The sequence below is a fragment of the Calidris pugnax genome, unplaced genomic scaffold (assembly GCF_001431845.1).
Source record: "Calidris pugnax isolate Ruff unplaced genomic scaffold, ASM143184v1 scaffold40, whole genome shotgun sequence".
In the NCBI taxonomy this organism is placed as follows: Eukaryota; Metazoa; Chordata; class Aves; order Charadriiformes; family Scolopacidae; genus Calidris; species Calidris pugnax.
This window is the reverse complement of record NW_015090796.1, coordinates 1,036,733-1,059,582: the sequence shown is the minus strand read 5'-3', so window position 1 is coordinate 1,059,582 and position 22,850 is coordinate 1,036,733. Positions and strand designations below refer to the sequence as shown.

At 42.9% G+C, this 22,850-nt stretch overlaps 1 protein-coding gene across 4 annotated transcripts in view; it reads right to left on the bottom strand.

The window, feature by feature from the left end:
• FAM172A (family with sequence similarity 172 member A) overlaps positions 1-22,850 on the bottom strand; it is a 366,710-nt gene that overhangs the window by 175,995 nt on the left and 167,865 nt on the right. For all 4 annotated transcript variants that reach the window (XM_014936846.1, XM_014936845.1, XM_014936847.1 and 1 more), the window contains one exon: positions 17,433-17,552. In XM_014936846.1, coding sequence (XP_014792332.1) covers positions 17,433-17,552 — 120 coding nt within the window. The remainder of the gene's footprint in view (positions 1-17,432; positions 17,553-22,850) is intronic.

Genomic DNA, 22,850 nt, shown 5'->3' with positions numbered 1-22,850 from the left:
TTCTTTTTTTCTTTCTTTCAAAATAAGGTATGGGGAGGGCTGCGCATTATATAACTAATTTTAATTTTGTGCAGCTACAAACTATAGACTTGCTATCCCTTTCCACAGATTCATGCAAATCTACTAAATATAGCCACATTGAAATTTCAAATTTTTTTTTTTTTTTTTTTTCCTATAGCACTTGCTTCACAATTAAGAGTAAAAAAAAAAATAAAAACTTCACTTGGATTGTACTTAGCAGAATGCCACAAAATAGAAAAATGTACTGAGCGTGTACAAAAGGAGCGCAATCCCGAGCAACGCAAGTAAAAACAGACACCATTATTTTCTGTGTCATGCAGTAAAAATCAGTTTTGCCCCACCAAATAAGGATTTAGCCTCTACTTAAAATAGGACAACTGCTTTTTTTTTTTTTTTCCTTTTTTGTTTTTTTTTTTTTTTTCTGGAGAAAGAGAGGTGGTGGGAAGCAACACGAGGGTCTGCGGAGCAGGACGATTCTAATTGTTTTGTCTTTATGACACATTATTCCTATGAAAGCCACCACCCTATTACCCTTTCAGCAATAAAGTAGGGCTCAGACGGTGACCCCATTAAACCTGGTGCTAAGCAGCCTCTCCTCAAAACACCAACAGGACAGAAAATCTGCGTTTCTGGAGTGTGAGACAGGGGGGCTCCTCTCAATTCCCTCCTCGGACTGCTGCACCAGGTCACAAGTGTCGAGGGGTCCTTGATCAAGCCTTTGTCATTTAATGAAAAAAATAAAAAAAAAAAGAAAGAAAAAGGCAGAAATAAACTTTAACACCTTTTAAAAAAAAATGCGCCGCGGCGAGTATTTTGCACGCGATGGAAATTTGCCAGTCAGATCACCAAAATGGAGAGTAAAAGCATGTTTTAAGGTGGGAGTGGGAATGGAGTAGGGGAAAAAATCTTTAATTGCCGCCCGGTGTCGGCCACATCGGCGGTACCCGGACTTGGGGAAAGATCTGCCCCAAAAAAGCATCACAGAACCACCTCGTATGGGCAGAAACCTGCCTGTGAAATGAAAATGTCTCAGTGACACGGGAGAGAGGTGACACTTCAGACATCCTCTGTAATTCTCCCACTCTCTACATACCCTGGTGTTTCAAACTAAAAATAATAATAATAATAATAATAATAATAATAATAATAAAAAAACCAACCCCGCAGACTTTGGCGTTTCGTTCTGGACGCACTTATTCTGAAAATCTTCGCCCCCCCCGTCTGAAAAATATCACTTTTTGGCACGGTCACCCTACCTTTCACAGGGAAATGTGAAAATACAGGTTTTTACATCGTGCTGCTCTGTTTCACTCAGACCTTACCGGAAAAAGGACTCACCCGTAACGCCTGATGCTGAAGATGCCCAGCAATCAGGCAATTATTAAAACCCGCTCAAAACCCTTATTTCAACCCATCCAGAGCATCACGTGGGGCTGCGAGTACCCGCTGGGAAAATCCTGGGTGTCCCAACCTGCGGTGGGTTTTGGAAATTCTGGGAGCACCCACACACACCTTCGTCACCTTTTCTCCAAGGAATCCGCTTTTTTGGGTAGCACGATGCCAGCCCTGACACCCCATAACCTGTAATTTTTCCTGAGAGCATTTCCACCCCAACTAAGAGATCAGGTGTCCTTCCTGAATTTTAATTGCCTACAAGCAACCGTGTCCTGTCCCACTCTTATTTTTCAAAACCGAAGCTGTTTGCAAAAACATCTCTTTTTCTACCATAAATTTTCCGGCTCTTGCTGCCCTGCATAATTTCATGAATATAAGCAAGTCCAGCATTTTTCTTCAACTGAATAACACAGATAATGGGGCTGCTACGAGACACTGTTTTTTTTTTTTTGTCAGAGGGAAGCGCTTGTCATTTACCCCCAACCCGGGCACCTACGTGGGGTGAATGACACCAGCGGAAAGAAAAGAGGGAGCCCCAAGACTGTCATCCCTTCGGCATCACTCATTATCTCTGCATTTTGACCAAAAGGGAGGCTTTTTTTTTGGTTTTTTTTTTGTTGTGGGGGGGAATTCTGCCGTTGGGGATCACGCCGGCCGAGGAGAAGAGGGAGGAAAGGGATGGATGCCCCCGATTGAGGAGCGTTTTGCCGCCGTCAGGGCAGGGAAGTTTGTGTGGGGATGGATGTGGGTGGAAGAGGGATGATTGAAGGGGAGTGTGTCGATGCGCGGGAGGTCAGGGGGAAACGGGGAAGGGCTGGAACACACCTCCCGCATTACCAGCATCAATGGCCCTTTGATGCTATAGAAACCACCCCGCTCAAACTTATTACCAATTTTTATCTCCATCCATAAAGTGCCATGGGGCCTGGAGATCTACCCGGGCAGGGAGAGGTGAGGAACATCCATCTCCAGCAAATGCCCGGCTCCCCAGATACAAACCTGTAATTTTTCCTAAGGGATGCGCCTCCCAAACTACCTGATTTAGAAAAAAAAACTGCAAAAAGTTAACTTCAGCGTGTACGGGAGCAAAGCAGAAGGCAGAAAGACTTTTTTTTTCTTTTTTTCTTTCTTTCAAAATAAGGTATGGGGAGGGCTGCGCATTATATAACTAATTTTAATTTTGTGCAGCTACAAACTATAGACTTGCTATCCCTTTCCACAGATTCATGCAAATCTACTAAATATAGCCACATTGAAATTTCAAATTTCTTTTTTTTTTTTTTTTTTTTTTTCTGGAGAAAGAGAGGTGGTGGGAAGCAACACGAGGGTCTGCGGAGCAGGACGATTCTAATTGTTTTGTCTTTATGACACATTATTCCTATGAAAGCCACCACCCTATTACCCTTTCAGCAATAAAGTAGGGCTCAGACGGTGACCCCATTAAACCTGGTGCTAAGCAGCCTCTCCTCAAAACACCAACAGGACAGAAAATCTGCGTTTCTGGAGTGTGAGACAGGGGGGCTCCTCTCAATTCCCTCCTCGGACTGCTGCACCAGGTCACAAGTGTCGAGGGGTCCTTGATCAAGCCTTTGTCATTTAATGAAAAAAATAAAAAAAAAAAGAAAGAAAAAGGCAGAAATAAACTTTAACACCTTTTAAAAAAAAATGCGCCGCGGCGAGTATTTTGCACGCGATGGAAATTTGCCAGTCAGATCACCAAAATGGAGAGTAAAAGCATGTTTTAAGGTGGGAGTGGGAATGGAGTAGGGGAAAAAATCTTTAATTGCCGCCCGGTGTCGGCCACATCGGCGGTACCCGGACTTGGGGAAAGATCTGCCCCAAAAAAGCATCACAGAACCACCTCGTATGGGCAGAAACCTGCCTGTGAAATGAAAATGTCTCAGTGACACGGGAGAGAGGTGACACTTCAGACATCCTCTGTAATTCTCCCACTCTCTACATACCCTGGTGTTTCAAACTAAAAATAATAATAATAATAATAATAATAATAATAATAATAAAAAAACCAACCCCGCAGACTTTGGCGTTTCGTTCTGGACGCACTTATTCTGAAAATCTTCGCCCCCCCCGTCTGAAAAATATCACTTTTTGGCACGGTCACCCTACCTTTCACAGGGAAATGTGAAAATACAGGTTTTTACATCGTGCTGCTCTGTTTCACTCAGACCTTACCGGAAAAAGGACTCACCCGTAACGCCTGATGCTGAAGATGCCCAGCAATCAGGCAATTATTAAAACCCGCTCAAAACCCTTATTTCAACCCATCCAGAGCATCACGTGGGGCTGCGAGTACCCGCTGGGAAAATCCTGGGTGTCCCAACCTGCGGTGGGTTTTGGAAATTCTGGGAGCACCCACACACACCTTCGTCACCTTTTCTCCAAGGAATCCGCTTTTTTGGGTAGCACGATGCCAGCCCTGACACCCCATAACCTGTAATTTTTCCTGAGAGCATTTCCACCCCAACTAAGAGATCAGGTGTCCTTCCTGAATTTTAATTGCCTACAAGCAACCGTGTCCTGTCCCACTCTTATTTTTCAAAACCGAAGCTGTTTGCAAAAACATCTCTTTTTCTACCATAAATTTTCCGGCTCTTGCTGCCCTGCATAATTTCATGAATATAAGCAAGTCCAGCATTTTTCTTCAACTGAATAACACAGATAATGGGGCTGCTACGAGACACTCAGACTCTTCTTTTTCTTTTTTTTTTTTCTTTTTTTCTTTTTCCCCAGAATTAAAAGCAAGTTCCACTCCTCGCGGAAGAGATTAGCTCATATTTAGCCCGTGCCCGTCTCCTATGTTCATTGACTCAACAACTATCAGCAAAAGACAGCTTAAAATAAGTGAAAAGTGTTGCCGATGCACAATCTGTGCACAATGCGGACACACTATATATATATATGTACATGTAACACTCACACAGGATATCACTACATATTACAAAATAGTTATCGGTATAAATATGCACCGATTTCATTTATATACTGAAACAAAACAGAACAGATTTCCAGTTACTATCCAACTTTTTTTTTTTTTCTTTTTTTTTTCCCTGCAGATTTTTGAAATCTGTATTTGCATGTTCATCCTCCACGCGATGGAAAGCTCAGAATTCATCATCGATGCAAAAAAAAACCTTCAGAAAAGATCCTCCGTACCAATAGGTCAACGCATTCTTTTGCGATTTTAATAATGGCCTGTCCTATTACATTTGTTATTCATATAGAATAAGGATAGACAATTTTTAGGCATTATATAGCTTTCTTCTGGAATATTAGCTTTGTGGCTTTGAGAGGCCATTTTCTAAAGATCCTAATAGTCAAATGACATCTTGGGAAATGTTACATTCTCACTGCATTTGCATGATAATGAAGATGAAATTTCATATACGCTACCTGAATTATACTTATCTAAGTTTTGTTTTACCGAATGACCAAAGGAATATGCTCCCTAAGCCGAAGGATCGCAATACAATGGCAATACATTATTGCTGCTGGGAAAGACACAAAACTATAATCCAAACGATAAAAAAAAACAAACAAAAAAAAACCCAAAAACCTCACGTAATTTATGTAACAGCATTAATATGATCTCAGCTGCGTATCTCTGAATACTTATTTCTTTTGAAGAAAATTCTACAGCATCCACAAAACAACCCACAGTATTTTTATTTTTTATTTTTTCAAATGCTGAAGGAAGGGCTCCGTGATGCTCCGTAGGGCAGGAATGCTGTCGGAACATTGTATTTTTCACCAACACGCGGTGTTATCCCCCGCTTGGTGAAGTTCACCTGTCACTTTACTCACGAGATACGAGCTGCCCTTGGGGTACAACCACATTCCACCCCTCCGTATGGGGAAACCCCGCGGGTCGAATCACTTTCTGACCACAGAAACAGGTTTAGTGGGCAATAATAGTGGGCACCTCCCCCATAATTAGCCACGTAGGCGAATACAGGGTGCTGAGAAATCACAGCAGTGGATTTCAGAGCTCCTGAATATTATTATGGCCGGAGACATTGAGGAGCTCCATCCCCTACAAGGGTGAGCCAAGAACCCAGATGCCAAACCCGGGGTGTCCATGTCCTACCACACCAGAAACGACATCGTATTTGTCCTCTCTGATCAACACAGGGCTGATCCACCATCGCAATCTACCTATGTCATTAATTCAGAAGGACAGCTGCAGAAAGCCAAAATCCAACCGTGTTTTCATTCCAAAGATGCCATTTTTAAATATTTTGGTAAAAGACCAAAGAAAACTCGGTACAAACCACTCACGTTAGAATCTGACAATATTAATCTAAGCCAAGACAGCGGCACACACGGTCTTAGATTAGGTCTCCACGTATAATTGCGAAGTCTTTGAAGAGAGAGTAGTTTTGATTTTTGCTGGAAGCTATAGGCATTGTTTAAAAAAAAAAACAAAAAAAACAAACCCAAAAAACCAGCATGGAATAAATGGTGTACATAATGGCGATTTTATTTAACATTGCTTTTCTGTGCTGTGCTGTAACTGCGGAAACACATCCAAACTAAAAAAAAAAAAAAAAAAAAAACCCAAAAAACCAGCATGGAATAAATGGTGTCCACAATGGCGATTTTATTTAACTTTACTTTTCTGTGCTGTGATGTAACTGCGGAAACACATCCAAACTAAAAAAAAAAAAAAAAAAAAAAAGAAAGAAAAAAATACTTATCCTGGAAAAAAAAAAAAAAAAGGAAAGGCCTATACTCAAAGGAACATCTGAATAAAATTGAGACATCTGCAGTAAAGTTTTTTTCTCTTCTCCCTAGAATGTTTGAGATGAACTCGGCGTAACACTTGCCTTCCAAGAAAAGACAGGGTGATCAATGCAGGAGCACATCAGGCTCCCTTGGACAGGCCAATCAATGCAAGAAAGAACCTTGCCCAGGGCCTTATGCAAATAGAAGCACGTCCTGCAACCCGGGGAGGGAACATGCGCAATAGATCAATGGCATCTGAAAAACCTTACAGCTATATCAGCCTCAGACAGTAAATATATAATGATGAATCCCTCACGTTCAGCCGTGAACTCTTTAAACTAGGTTATTTTCAACAGCTGGTTGGGAGAAAAAAAAAAAAAAAAAAAAAAAAAAATCTGCCGGGGCTGTAGACAGCAACGGCGGCGAAGGGAAATAAGATTACTGAGGGTTAAATTAACAATGCTCTTTTTTAAGGCTGAGAAAATATAATCTCTGTACTTTAACACCTTGTAAAACGCTGGCAGTTATGAGCCCACCGGGGTAGGGACAGAGAGGGAGGGGGTGGCTGGGGTTTGGTGTCATTATTTTGATATTTTAATTTTTTTCTTTAAACATACTCAGTAAAGAATTCGGTAAGGTAGGAAAAAATAAAAGGTTTATCATTTACAAGAACTACAGTACCAGAGATCTAACATCACAGCCATCACTCTGTTGACTGAAATTTATTCTGTCAAAGAATATAGTAATTATATTTTTTGTACCCTCAACTGTTTTAGATGATGTTTTAAAGGAATTCAAGAAAATACTAAGGCTCGTAAGCAAAGCAGCTGACATTTAACATTAATACTTCAAAAGCACTCCAAATGGGAATAAAACTTGGTAAGATGCCCTAAACAATATTCACGACCGCAGGACCATACAGGTTCACCAACTACTTGGTAACTACATCAAAATTGCTAAAATAACAAGTCTTCCCGTGGAGACTTGTGGGGAATGATTTCCTAAACATTATTCATCATCTGTTCTTGGGAGAGGGATGGGGAGAGAAAGGAGGAGGATGAAGGAACAAGCAGAAAAGGAAAAGCCTACAAAAAACTTTTCCTCTGAAGTAACTCTACTTTCAGAGACGACCAGCAGCTCCTCACTTCATCGCACAAAGGTATAATACTCCTGTCAGGTGGCTGGAGCCACCCCAGGACAAAATATAATCGAGGGATTGACAAGCAAATAAAATACCTTGGCTTAATCAACCTTGTAAAAACCACCTGCAATTTGTACCCTCATACTGCAGGATACTGAGATAGGCGATTACACTTAATCCGCCTTGGAAAACGTGAAAGACGGAAAAATAACTAATGAAACTATTTGTTTTTCGTGTATTTATGAGGAAGTTTTAATCCCGTGTTTTGACACTTTGCATTGAAATCTCAGTTTAGTTCTGCAGCGTTAAAAGCACAATTTTCTCAATGAATATATGTGCAAAATCTACTTACACATTTTTACTTCAGATCACATTCAAGCAAAGCCCTTAAATAGGATTATTTTAACATTTAAACACTGGTAGTCATGCTATTATTAATATTAAAATACTTTACTAATATACCGAAAGAGCTATGCAACACATCTCCACTAGATTAAAGAAAGGGAAGTTCTAGGATAAAATGCAAATTCCAGCTGCTTCTTACAGCACCACAGTTTTAGAGCTCCCTTCACCAGAGCATGTTTGGATTCCTCTTACTCCACCTGGATTTGCGATGCCTAAAATATTATTAACTTGCAGTTCCCCTGGTTGATCCACTAAACCGGGTCTTAAAGTCTTATAAAATCTCTACCCTTCCACACAAAAGCCATACCTACACTTTTTGCCATAATTAACATTTAAATTAACAGTAACACAATACACTTGTGTAGTCTTATTGGCGTAAGATCACGTCACAGAAATGGGAAAAAGTATGAAATAGCAGTGAGACAACTTCCTTTTTAAAATGTTTTTTCCATTTAAAAAAAATAATCAACAAACCCGGAACTTAAAACAGCCTAATATTTCAGATACAATAATCTAAAAGCACCACAAAACCTGCCAGGGAATAATATATGCAATTTTCCCACTTTCCTCATCACATAGGCAAACCCAAAACTGCTACATTTTTTTTGCACTGGCATTCATCTATACCTTCAATACCTTGTGATGATGTCATATGTTGTAAAATCTTTAGTATTTAAGCTGCTCTCCAAACCAACCTAAATGACTAAGCAGCCACCTACAAAGTTAAACAAAAATGCCAGTTTTTCATATTGTACCTGCCAGGAAAGAGGAGTCTGCACTGAGAGGTGCACACCACAGCCAAAAGATGCACCTGCTGATAGGACCCAGAGACAAGTGGGTTAAATAAAATAAAAAGGAAGATGTGCATCTCATCAAGCGTTGGAATGGGCTGCCCAGGGCAGTGGTGGAGTCACTACCCCTGGGGGTATTTAAAATCCGGGCAGATTTGGTGCTGACCAAGGTCATGGGCTAGTGGTGGACTTGGCAGTGTTAGGTCTACGGTTGGACTTGATGATCTTCCCTTCCAACCTGGACCTACAGGTCTACCTCCTTCAGGACTGCAACCTGGTAGTCTATGAATAGAAGATTTTACAAGACTAAAACGGCAAAGTCCAAACATCAACGTGAATGGGGTGAAGGACTAGTATGTCTGTCTAGGAAAACAGAAGACAGGACTTTTTGTAGAGGCACCGGGACTCTGGGCAGGGCAGCACGTGCACCAGCATCTCAGGAATTCACCTTGGGGAGCCAAAAAAAGAGATGGACAGAAATAGTCCAGAACAGAGAAGGCAAAGATGCTCAATGTCAGGTAGGTTTCTCAGAGGTTCAGGACAGAAGACCTGTCTCCCTTTACCATTGATGAATCTCCCCAATGTCTGGAAGAGCTCTGATCGGTATGAGATGGTTGGGAGAGTAAACACCTCCACTGAGGTGCACATCTAGAGAGGACAACTTGTAAATTCTGGGAAATTTGGGCAGCCAGTGAGGAAATTAACAGCTAGGCAAGAAACTATGGAAAACCAGTTGTCCTGGAGTTAACTTGTCGGGATCAATGGTGCACTTCACACGTTTTAAGGAGATGGCTTCACACAGACGTTGCCCCATCAGCTTTGATAGGCTCCAGGGCTGAAGTTTATCTGCACAACTGAAAGGATGAGCGACGTGTTCTTTGAACATGGTCCTGTGCTTTGACTTTCTTTTTTTTTTTCTTTCAAAGCTAGAATTTGAAACGAAAAATAAACTGACTGATAAATACACTGTCTCACAGAATTTAAAACAGTTGAAACAATGCAGGAGAGGATACCGATACAAAGGAATTTATTGAGCCAGAAGGAAGTTTCTAGTCAGATATAGGGATAGATGCCAAATATGGTTTTATTTAACATCTTCATTAATGATCTGGAATTAATTAAATTTGCAGGTGACATTAAAGCGGGAGAAACTGCCAAGAGAAGTAAGGCATGAAAGAAATACAAAACGAGCTTCCAAGATTCACAGACCTGTAGCACAAAAGGGATCGTTATGACAATCTAGTTTGTCATCCCGCGCAACGAGGGCCAGAACGCAGCTAGATTTAATTTGGAAGAACGTAAGATAATACTGTTGGGCGGAGAAAAATCATCTACTATGTTCAATACCCCTGGGGAAAGGGAAATTGAGAACATCAAAATACTCTGAGGGATGCTGGAACATTAGTAGGTACTGAATTCAAAGACACTTGGGAAAAAAAAATCTCTAGTACCATCTTGGCTGCATTGACCAAAATGCTGCAGAGCTGAACAAAAGTTCACCTTGAGCTAACTATAGTAACTGCACTTAAATTACAGAGTTCAACTCTCTACCAGAGGAATGTTGACAAATACTACTTAAATCAGACAGGAATACAGAGAAAAACAGGAAAAAAAAAAAAAAAGAGAAAAGAAGACCTAGTTATATATAGTTGGGCAACACGAGAACAAGGGGTTTGAAGCACGAGAACAATTGCTAGAGATCAGAAAGCTCTTCATACCAAAATCTAAAAATAAATGTTCACTGTGCAGTGCACAAGATTTAAAACAATGCCAAGAAATTATAAAAATATACAACTAGTGAGTTGATGCAACTCTAGGAAGGTCTCTGCAAAGAAAAGCAGAAAGCGCTGTGCCTTCCACCTCCAAACCCCACAGGATACAAACCCGTATTTCCAAGTAATTGGATTTCCAAGTAAACCTAACTTTTACCCAACTCTAGTTCTTTGTTCATTTTATAATTAGCAATCCAACTTTGGTGTCAAAGAAGAAAATGAATATGAACAGGCCGATGAGATGTAACGTAATGACGGGTGGTGCCAGCAATTAGTGCTCGGTGTATCGTTCCAGTCCCGGCCACGGATTGAGCCGGGTGAAGCATGAGATCCTACATCAGCAATTGATTAAGAGGAAGCAGAAAGTAATGAGGCTGAGCAAGTTATCTAGAGCAAGGCAACGAGGAGAGATAATACTCAAAACATGAGCCTGTTCTGGAGGTGGCCAACGCTCGGGCTTTCTTTGCAGCCACCCTCTTCTCTCATCTCACAGCAAGGCTGAGAGGGCTGGGGATGAACCAAGGAATCATAGAGTCATAGAATGGTTTGGGTTGGAAGGGACCTTCAAGACCATCCAGTGCCACAGTGACTCTGAAAGAGGGGAGATGGAGCTGAGATGTGGGGAAGAACTTGTTTGGTGTGAGGGTGGTGAGAACGTGGCCCAGGTTGCCCAGAGAAGCTGTGGCTGCCCCATCCCTGCAGGGGTTCAAGGGCAGGTTGGAGGGGGCTTGGAGCACCCTGGTCTGGTGAGAGGTGTCCCTGCCCAGGGCAGGGGGTTGGAACGAGATGATCTTCAAGGTCCCTGTCAACTCTACCATTCTATGATTCTATGATTAGTTGTTTGACCTGGCTTTGGTTTAAATTCAGCGCTTCCAGCACCCGAGCCAGGCAGTGAACCCAGAGTCAGAGGTGCCAACTCCAGAAAAATTAATCAAACGGGGTCCAATTGTTCGAGGCTGAAAGCAGGCACCTGGACACGCTGGCTTTTGTGGGAACACGGACTCCTGGGTCACACCAGGGACTGACAGCCCCAGCCAACCCCTGACACAACTCCTGGTGCGTGCAGGTCATGCTGGGCAGCAGCTTTGCCCACATCCTGGGCCTTCCTCACCCAACTGTGAAAAACCTAATTCCACCCTCCAACGTATTCACGGCTGCCTTTAATCCATCTGTTCCCGTGCCAGCATTGTTCTTTGGCTCGGGTGGCTCTCCCTCCCCTCTGTGTACTCTCCTGATGGATTTGCAGAGGTCTACCAACCCCTCGCCCGGTGGAGCGAGGTCACACTTTCTGAACTCTGCTTCTGTAGGGAACAGCCACTCAACCTCCTTTTTCCCTCAACAGCACCAAACTTAACGCAAGAGCCTTGGCAGACGACACAGCTCTTACTAAGACTGATAAACCCAGAGGGTGTGTATTAACTCTGGTGTTCATGGCAGGTAGGACATCTCCACGTGGCACCACAGCTCACCACGTCTTATGTATCCTTCATCATTTATGATACCTCCTCCCTGTATCTCCTCCAGGCTGAGTCAATCTTCCCAAATGTCTCCAGTTATCTCAGATTAATCTCTGGCCGGCATTAGTATTTCCCTTCCTGGGACAGAAGGAGCAAACAAACCACAGGCTCATGTTGGGCTCTTTGGTCACATTATTGGGTCAGCCACTTAGAGCCGTCAACGATGAAGCTGTACATCCAGAGGCTTCTCCCTCCCACAGAATCACAGAATGCTATGGGGTTGGAAGGGACCTCTGGAGACCATCCAGTCCAACCCCCTGCCAGAGCAGGTCCACCCAGAGCAGGTCCCACAGGAACGTGTCCAGGTGGGGTTTGAATTTCTCCAGAGAAGCAGACTCCACCACCTCCCTGAGCAGCTTCTTCCAGGGCTCTGCCACCCTCAAAGTGAAGAACTTCCTCCTCATGTTGAGATGGAACTTCTTACCTTCAATTTTATGCCCGTTCCCTCTTGTCCTGTCACTGGGCACCACTGAAAAAAGACTGGCCCCATCCTCCTGACACCCACCATTTGAGTATTTATAGGCCTTGATCAGATCCCTAAGCTAAGGACAGTCATGAAGGCTCTCAAATGGCAATTTTTGCAGGTGGCAGAGCACCGAGGCAACCTTGGTGGCCCCCAGGCAGCTCGGCAGGTGCCCCTTCATCATCATTATTATTGCCCCACCAGCTCCAGCCAGGGGTCAGGTCCTCACCCAATGCTCCACAACGCGATGAAATGAAGTGGCAGCGCGTTGCGAGAGCCCATCTCAAAATGAGGGACCGGAAATTATTTCAAATGGACAAAATTGGCTGATTTTGATGGAATTAGGACGCTACAGTGGATACGGTAATTTGAACAGTGTGTTTTAAGGGCTCTCATTTTAACAAAGCTGCCTAAAAATACACACACACACTTTTATCTACACCTTTGTGCAAACTGTCAATATATACATCCAACATTTCAGCCAACAAAGACCATAATGAATAGTTTCTCATCTGCTCAAAGACAATGAACCTACTTTCCTTCTCCTAATTTAATTATATGACATTCCCCCGTTTGCGCTTTGTATTTTTACAGCAGTACGAATGCTGGAGACACGCTACCCATTCTCACAGCTTTGTCACGATTCCCATGACATTCGGTGTGGTTTTTTTTTCTTTTTTCCTTAATGATGTTATTTAACTGAAATTAAAAGAAGAAAGCTACACTTCTGGTTCATAAGGTGCTGAGGAAACCCTTGAAAACGCAAAGCCTAAGGTCTTTAGGAGGCAAACAGGAGAAATCTTACATAAAATCCCTTTTTTTTAAAAAAAAAACAAATAAAAATCTCAGGATACTGAATAACAAACTGACTATTTTGAAAGCTTAAGTTTAACAATTCTTCCCGTGACTCCGAAATGAGTGGCTGCCATGTGGTTTTTACAGTGATGGACGTGGCTGGTTGTAGGTGTCACCTGGCATCCCAGGACCACCCTCTCCAGGCAGCCAGGCCCTGATGCTGTAATTAGCTCTGCAGGGGACAGCCACGGCACGCAGGTAGGCACGGGGACACACACACACACACACACAATGCATCCTTTCTCCTCTGCGGGTCTTTCATGCAGGCAATGATAAGGGAAAACATGCTTTTTTAAAGCAAAATAATTGTAAACCCACAAAAATTTGGCAGGAAGACTCAAAGGAGGCGTTGTACCAGAAACTTATTTTCTGTAAACTAAATATAAAATTGACTCCATCAACTTGAAAATTCTCACTTTCTGTTAAATTTCATACAATTATTATAAGCTACGGGTTGGGAAAGTTCCACAATTTACCGTCAACTACAGCAAGCTGCTTCTGAAAATAAATCCCCGACTACATGGTGTAAGGGATAACAGAAGTAAGAAGCCGAGATGTGTCCATGAATCATGGCTGGAGTTTTTCAAAATCAGTAATTAGCAGAACACAGTGACCCAACAAACTATTTTTAGCGCCGCGCATTCAAAAAGTAATTTACGCACGGATATTATTAGGCGCACATTTAATTTCAAACCACAATTACACAAAGTTTTAATTACTAAATATTAAGATACATCTTAGCATATGGTTTATGATTAGCATTTGTAATTCGAGCTATAAACAATACAACTAATTACGTTTATTGGTGGAACTTTACTTCCCACACATGTTCAATCACTTCCAATTATTCCCCGTGTAATCTGTGACCCAGCGAGGTACAGAACGGTGTGCCCACGTTGCAGTAACAGTTTCTGTGCATTCAAGCACCATATTACAGACTCACCCTGTTTTTCTTAACATTTTGCAATCGCAGATGTGCAAACAAAAATGTAGATTAAAAAGCTGCAAAGACCAATGAGCACGTTAGATGCTGCGGCACGCGTTTCAAAACCACAGCCTGGCTTTACTGCTGTGTTTTAAAAAGGGCTTCCAAACTCTGGAGGGGTTGAAGGCCAGGATGGAGGGAGCTTTGAGCAACCTGGTCTGGTGGGAGGTGTCCCTGCCCAGGAACTTGATGATCTTTAAGGTTCCTTCCAACCCAAACCATTCTATGATTCTATGATCTATGGCGAGATGAAAATTGCAGTGAAGACCAGGTTGGGCCACCAAAGGTTTGTAAACAAAAATGCTCCTCCTTTTAGACCACATGAGATGGTCATTGTTTGCTTTCTGAGTTTCCCACCAAAATGCAGTCCCACACAGTGATGGACTTGAGGAAGCAGAGGAACCAGAGACTTCCTCAGCTCCTTTGGCGGCTGCAACCCGAGGGACACCATGACCTGTCCTGCCCTTGCAAGGCTGGACACTTCCCCACCACCACCCTGGGAGCACGAAGGACCACAAATGTGTCTTAATTTCAGGTTTTGCTGGTTTTCCCTGCTGAACACCAGAGTGCTGGGTTTCCATCAAGTCCCCAAAGTTTCCATCAAGTCCACTACACAGTGACCAAGGGATGAGCTGGAGATCTCTGTGATGGGGAAGGCGGCAAACGACCAGGCAGCACTGAACATGCAAACTGAATTTAAAAGATACTCATTGAAAACGCAAAATGGTTTTTGGGGACTTTTTCTGCTTGTTTTTTTTTTTTTTTTCTTTCCCCTGCAGGCCCAATAAAACGCAGAGGGCCCAGGCAGAAACCTTCTCTCCAGATTAAAGCCACATGCTCCTCACCGCCCTCCCGCCAGAGACACCGATGCCCGAGGAGTGGCTGCACAACAGCTCTCCATAACGACTGGAACTTATGATTTTCTCCACTGGTTGACCCAAAACCTCTCGTATGGTGAGCATAGAGGTAGTACGGTTGCCCCACGGTGCAGCTGCTCCATCACCCCCACCATCTCCCCCACAGGGAGCGGGGAGGAACGGGGAGCCATCAAGTATGTGTTTGTCATAAGACAGTAATTGCCCATCAGCTGCTCCCTCTCTGTTTTCTGAGCTCTTTGCAATTACTAAGTGCCATATGGATATAAAGTTGAAGAGAAAGGCGATCATGGCAAAAATAAAATCTTACAAATTAATATCGCGGAGAAATAGCTCAGGGTCTATTTCAATGATAACTGCTTCAGCGTGTGCATTATTTAATTAATCTGCTCTCGGCGAAGCTCAGATATCAAACCACCTCTACCAAAACCAGGTGCTAATACCCTTTGATTTTTTTTTAAAAACAATCGGGCTACATTAAATATACTTCTCAGGTCTAGTTTTGCATGACAGATATGTGGTGTGCCAATGGTTATATATTATATTCTTCCTCTCAGGCATGCATCTCCTGCCGAGACAGCAGACTACAGAAGCTGACCCTTACTGAGACCATCTTGTCTCTCTGACAAAGCTCCTTTTTAACTTCTTACTTACTGTTTGCTTCCTGCGATGGATAAAAACTTTAGCTCAGCTTGTGATAATTTCACAGGCCCTGAGCACCCTGACCCTGGAAGCCCCCGAGGTCAGAAGTCAAGTCTTGTTCTGAAACATCTGTGTGCTTCATATTAAAGTAGAACAAAAGTGGAGAAATATCCACCAGTGTGACAAGAGAAACAGGCAAAATGGGAATGACACGTTGGTCATCTGTTACCCATGCCACCTCAAGCCCTTGACTGAAGCGTGATGGAAAAAACTCTCCAAGACTCCTCCTAAGAAGCACTTTGTTTCGGGAAACACTGAGAAAGGTCTGTGGATGGTTTTTATTCACAGCCCAGTGCTCAGCGGACGTATCCGTAGGCGTCCGGTCACCCAAACAACAAGGCTTTTCAAAAACAACAGAAATTCCGCCCACGCTTCGCTCCGGACAGAGGAGGCATTTCAGAATAACCTGGGCTGGAAATCACAGCTCGGGAAAGCCAGGACAGAAGAGATGCTCCCTGCCCTTTGCTGCATCCAAGGAGCAACAGGCACAGGCAACACAACCCGTTTCCTGCCCAAAGTTGTGGTTATAGAAGGAATTACTCATTTTCACTGATTTGGTCTCTTAAAATTTTAGTTTTGAGACTATTTATTGATCCGGTAGCAAAATACCCATGGAAAATGATCAGCTGAACTGTTCTCCAGTCTCAAATCTGTCCACGTCATACGTGTTTTAAAAATACATATGGGAAAATCAGAATGGGCTGAATTTCTACAGATTAAAAGGGTTAATAAAAAACTTAAGTTGTTAAAATAATACAAGTGGCCCTGCTCTGGTTTCTTCTTCCTACTTAGAGCAGCACAAGATTAAAGCCAAAACACTCATGTGTGTGTTTTCCTAACTGAGGCATTCATCTCATGTTCAGGCAGGAACCATTTTTACCAACTTTCACAGACTAAAATAACGTGTTACAGACAAAAGATGGATGCATAAGTCTCCTGATTCCTGTGTCTATAAAACTAATGGTAATGCACTGCAATTTATGCTTCCACAATAAACAGGACTTTTTTTTTTTTCTTTTCAGTTTTTGTCAATAAAACACGTCCTGATTACACTGATTACACTTCACAAGTGAGGAGACTACAGGTATGCTCAGAGAATGGTATGCAAGCTCAACAGGCAACTTTGTGTAGCAGACAAGATCAAAAAAATTGTCATTAGAGAAAAAGAGTGAAAGACTGACAAAACTGGATGTTGAGCAGCCCCAGCATCAGGGGAAAAGGCAGCTTGACCCTGAGCAGAGTCCTCCTCACTTTCCATCACTCCAGGATTTATCCAGAGCCTAATAAATGGCAAAAAAAAAAGTCTTGCCAGCCACATCTGCAGACCTTTATGGGAAACCTGCAAAACTGGGTAAAACCCCAAATTTCCCCTCATGTTCAGTTCCAATCTATCTACAGGAAGGTGCATTCATTGAAGTGATTTTGCTTTAAAACTGTTCTTGTTCGTTCTCAGTCTTCACCTCCCCTTTTCCTGCCCCAGAGCAGAAAGTCCCTGAGAGCTGCCTTTTGGTACAAAACCCAGACAAAGAGGATCCAACGTGTTCTGTTTTCCCACAGTCTTTTGTGTTTGCGCCCACTTGGGACCTCCCTGTCTAACCCAAAATCAGAGAAAAACACCGTGCGAAGAACTCCTCGGGGATCTGCATCCCACCACTGGTTCAAAGTTGCTCCTAAACGGCTGCGTCCAAGAAGGGGATCACAAAAAAAACATCTACAAAAATCTGTGAAAGACTTCAGGAAAGAGGGCAATGAAGAAATGACACTCACCAACTCTACGAAGGCAAGTCCACCGTAACTGTGAGCGACAAAAAACACGTTCTCCGCAGCTGACTGGGAAATAAAATGGTCCCAAACATAAATTGCGTGTTCTTCGGGAGATCCATTATCCTGCAGAAAGAAATTACGTTTGCGACAATTACCTTTTAAAAACTGGCAGTTCAGTCTAAAAGCAACGTGTTCCTATACGTTAAAATGTTTTGTTAAAACAAACCTCGAATGAATATACTCTAGTGTCAGAAAAAGAGAAGAGATTCATTTGTCTAAATAAAAGAAATTTAAGATTGCAATTTAAAGGCAGTAAAACTGTTGCTTTATTGTGGCTTATTTTAATAAATACAACAAAAATTATGCATCTGCAAAATTTTGTCTAAATACGATGATGGCAATTCAGCTAAACAGAGGCATTCAGAGAAATTATGAGCCACTGCTCTGATTTTCATTCTTTTGACAACTCTTTGTCAAATGTTTGTTCACTGATGGTTTGTTTAAAGTAGTTAAGCCTTAGTCTGATAAAACAAATAAAAACAAGTAGGAACAATATGAATATAATTTCAGTCTTTACAATTTTTTCATATTACGGGCCAAGGGAAATCTGCCAAAGATTAAAATGATGGTATTTGCAACTACTCTTTTAAACGCTACTTTTTGCAACTGCAGAGTATGAGAGACAGGGCAGATAAAACTCCTCTTGACGTTGCTTTGGAGTCTCTGGGAGTTAGTGGGGGTGCTTTTTCTTATAATTGAACAAGAATTGGTGAATGCCAGTCAGTGTAAAAGCCGCTGAAGGTGATGGAGTGATTTACACCGATTTTAGTGCGCTCTCCTCCAGCGTCGGGGTTGTGCACTCCCACCTCCACCTTAGAGGCTCTCAGAATACCCTGTACCCCTCAATATTTTACTTATTTCTCAGGCTGTCCATGTCGTAACTACTGATCTGTCTGGTGTCTGGTGAGAAGAGTAAGATGTTCTGCTGGCTCACAGAGTCACAGAATCTTCATGGTTGGAAGGGATCATTGAGTTGAACCATACACAAAAAAACCAACCAAGCAAAAACCAAACCAAAACCCAACCAAATAAAAACCAACAAACCAAACAAAAAAACCCCCCACCACACAACACCAAACACAAAACAAAACACCCAACCCAACAATCTCGGGCACTAGAGCATACCCTGAAGTGCCACGTCTACACGTTTCTTAAACACCTCCAGGGATGGTGACTCCACCACCTCCCTGGGCAGGAGGAAAGTCATTCTTCCCAATATCTAATCTAAACCTCCCCTGCCCCAACTCCAGACCATTTCCTCTGCTCCTGTCATGATTCCCTTGGGAGAAGAGGCCAACCCCCCCCTCTCTACACCCTCCTCTGAGGGAGTTGTAGAGGGCACTGGGCTCTACCCTCAGCCTCCTCCAAACCAAACGTGCCCAGTTCCCTCAGCCTCTCCTCGTAGGACTTGTTCTCTAGACCACTCACCACCAGGATTTCCCCTGTCCCACCAGGAGTTCACACTTCCTGGACAACACCGCAAGTCCTTTCCAGGCTCTCTTGTGCCAGAAAGAGCCAATCAATCAAGCTCACATCATTTTCTAAAATCTACATCCCTCCACCAACAACTTCATACCCTTAGGAGACCCAGATGCAGGCCACAAAAGCCTCAGTGCCTTGGGGAAAATAAAGTACAAAACAGCAAAAAGCCACTGGCAATCAGAAGATGCCAATCACATTGTGTGAATTTCTGTAACTTTACCCAGAACAGTGATGAGATTCAGGTCTTAGTCCTGTTCTGAAGCTCAGTTTTGGGAATTTGAGCTCTTATGAGTGTCTAAAATCAATGGGAAGACAGACAACTAAATAATGTGGTGGGTTTAGGCTTTTACTTCTATTCTCATTTCCCCGTTTCCTAAATAGGAGTGAGATGGCTACAAATCTTTATGGATCTGGACCCAAAGCTTTTAAAACAATTATGTGCTTTTAAATATTTTTTTTTTCTCTAAGGTAGCAGCGATTAAAATATATTTATCGAATTTGCCAAAAAGCACTGGAGGCATTCTTCTTAATCCTGGACAGTTTCTGCTCTTGATTGACTATGACAGAAGATAGTTTTAACTAATTATATATCAACTATTGTAAACCACCTCAGCATGAGAAAGGGCTTATTTTCTTTCAACCTTGTTTTGAAATTTGATTGTAGAGATGGGTAAAGGAGGTAAAGACTCCTCCCTTTGTGAGGGAAGGGGGGAGTTTGTCAAAAGAAATTTCATAAAGAAAATATGATTGACAGACTGGTTATTAAGATAAAGCTGAAGGACAACTTGAACTGGAGTTTCCTATGGAAAAGTGATGTACGTTAATTATGACACATACGAAAAAGGCACGTTAAAACACCGCAAGTAGTTTTTAAATGACTATTTTATCTAAAAAGATTTATATTGCTTAAATATGCAGGAGATAGTTGTTTTTAATAACAACGTTACCATTAATTCTCTTAACAGCAATTTTTTGTACAGGTATATAACCCTGCTTTAACATTCTGTCAAAAACAAGAGGTTGTTTCCGTTTAATATTGCGTTTTCAGGTGTTCTGTTGTTATTGTTGTTACGTGTTTTGTTGAGGGTAGAAAGGTTTTGCAGAGGGATCTGCAGAGGGACCAGGGGAGGTTCAGGACGGATATTAGGAAAAATTTTGGCACTGAAAGGGTTATTAAGCTGCCCAGGGAAGTGGTTGAGGCACCATCCCTGGAGGTATTCAAATGATGGGTTGACATAGAGCTTAGAGACATGGTTTAGTGATGGATGTTTTATGTTTTTTTTTAAATCAGAGTCAGGTTAATGGTTGGACTAGATGATAGTAAAGGTCCCTTCCAACCTCAACAATTCTGTGATTCTGTGGTTATTACAGAATCACAGAATCTTCACGGTTGGAAGGGACCTTTGAGATCCGCGGGCTGCTGGGAAAAGCACACAGTTTCAGGGTTTCCACGAGACTAAGACAGCAGCAAGAAGCTTCTGAAGGATTCAGTAACTCAGCCCCATAAGCCTTCAGCCAATTAGAACATAACCAGTGGTATTAGTAAACCAAACCATTAACTGCAGAGCTCCACAGACCGGTGAGAAGACTCAACAGGATTTTGTAAAAGCAGAAAGAAATGAGCTAGAACCGTGTAGATATAGACTGTAACTACAGTTTCCTTTGTTACTGGTGAAAAAAACCCCACTTTGTAAAATGTCAGGATAAACTGCGCTGCTGTAGGTCCCTACTCTGCTAAGGTAAGAAACACATGTATGTGTGAGAAGGAGCTCGGAGGAGTCACAGAATCACAGAATCACAGGATCTTAGTGGTTGGAAGGAACCTCCGAGATCATCGAGTCTAACCACATTAAAAAAAAAACCCAAAAAACCCCCAAAAAATCAAACCAAACAAAAAACAACAAAAAAACCCAAACCCCAAAACACCACCCACCAACTAAACCCCACACCCACAACCCCACACACAACACCCCACCGCAAACCAATAACCTTGGGCACTAGAGCATGCCCTGAAGAGCCACGTCTACACATTTCTTAAATCCCTCCAGGGATGGTGACTCCACCCCCTCCCTGGGCAGGCTGTTCCAGTGCCTGACCCCCCTCTCAGGAAAGTAATTCTTCCTAATATCTAATCTAAACCTCCCCTGCCCCAACTCCAGACCATTTCCTCTGCTCCTGTCATGATTCCCTTGGGAGAAGAGGCCAACCCCCACCTCTCTACCCCCTCCTTTCAGGGAGTTGTAGAGGGCAATGAGGTCTCCCCTCAGCCTCCTCTTCTCCAAACTAAACATGCCCAGTTCCCTCAGCCTCTCCTCGTGTACCTTGTTCTCCACACCCCTCACCAGCTTGGTGAGTCGTGTGTGTGTTGAAAAGAAAAGCTCTTTCTTCACAGCATCTGCTTATTTCCGTCCCCACTCTGTAACGAGCCCTTATTTTAAGCAACTCTGATGGAGAACAAGCCAGCGCTGTGTCCATTTGAGGAACATCTGCAGGAGCTGGGCATCACAGACCACAGAACACAGGGATTATCCTCCTCTGCCTGGCCGGGGTTAAATTATGGGGCTGGACACTGCAGTTTTGGTATGAAAGTTGGCAGTTTCAGGCAACTGTTGCTTTTCGTTGCCCCTAAATGAACCTTGAAGACCATCCAGTGCCACCCCCTGCCCTGGGCAGGGACACCTCCCACCACACCAGGGTGCTCCAAGCCCCCTCCAACCTGCCCTTGAACCCCTCCAGGGATGGGGCAGCCACAGCTTCTTGGGGCAACCTGGGCCAACCATCCTCATTATCTATTTGATTGTACAGAAAGGAATGGAGAAATCATTCCATGTGCCTCCAAAGTCAGCTGAGACTTGGTGCATTCTTGTTTGTGAAACAGACTGAGAGGGAAAGGTGCTGGGAAAGCTAACTTAAATTTCCAGGAGCTGAAAGTTGGTCATCTGTAACTGGTAATCCTTTATCTATATAAAGCTGTCTGATTTTTCAGAGGTGTGGGAGTCACAGCTGTGGGTCTTCATCCCTCTGAAAATCTCCTCCTCCCCCCCCATATGTATACTTAGAAATAAAAGAGAAAAAAAATAATTAGAAATAAAAGAAAAAAATAATAATTGAGAACCATGTTGTGTGGAAAGGCCTCCGTGTGACACAGAAGTCATGCAAAGAGTTGGCTAATGTTGGGTTGCTATAGACCAGGTCCCTCTTGATCCTGCTCCTACCCCTCAGCTCCGTGGTGTTAGAATCGTAGAATCATAGAATTGTTTAGGTTGGAAGGGACCTTAAATATCTAGTCCAACCATCAGCCTAGCTCTGACAAAAAAAATAAATAAGAAAAAAACAAACCAATAAACCATATTCCTGAGGACCATGTCAACCCGTCTTTTGAACACCTCCAGGGATGGTGCCTCAACCCCTTCCCTGGGCAGCCCATTCCAAGGCTGGAGAACCCTTTCCTTTAAGAAATGTTTCCTAATATCCAGTCTAAACCTCCCCTGGTGTTGGGATGGGGATGGAGCTGGGGCTCTGGGCAGGGAAGGTAGAACCTTCACCCATGCTCATATCATGCCTCTGGTTGTAATGGGATACAACCAGTAAGATTTACCCTTTAATTCACTAGAAAATGAAAAGATTCTGTGTCTTTTTCCCAATAACCATTGCATTTTAGTTCTTTTCACTGACAAAACAAAGCCGAATGCACCTCGTTTTCCACCAGTGAGGACCAGGGCTATGGAGACCACCAGATATTGAGCACTTGTCACACCTGCACGCAGTAAATACTGCTGAAGATTGCCTTGGAGATAAAGGCGGTTAAAATCACTCAACACAAGTACCGCCGAGGAATTTCAGGTGGACAAAGACATTGTATTTATTCCTTTTCCTGAC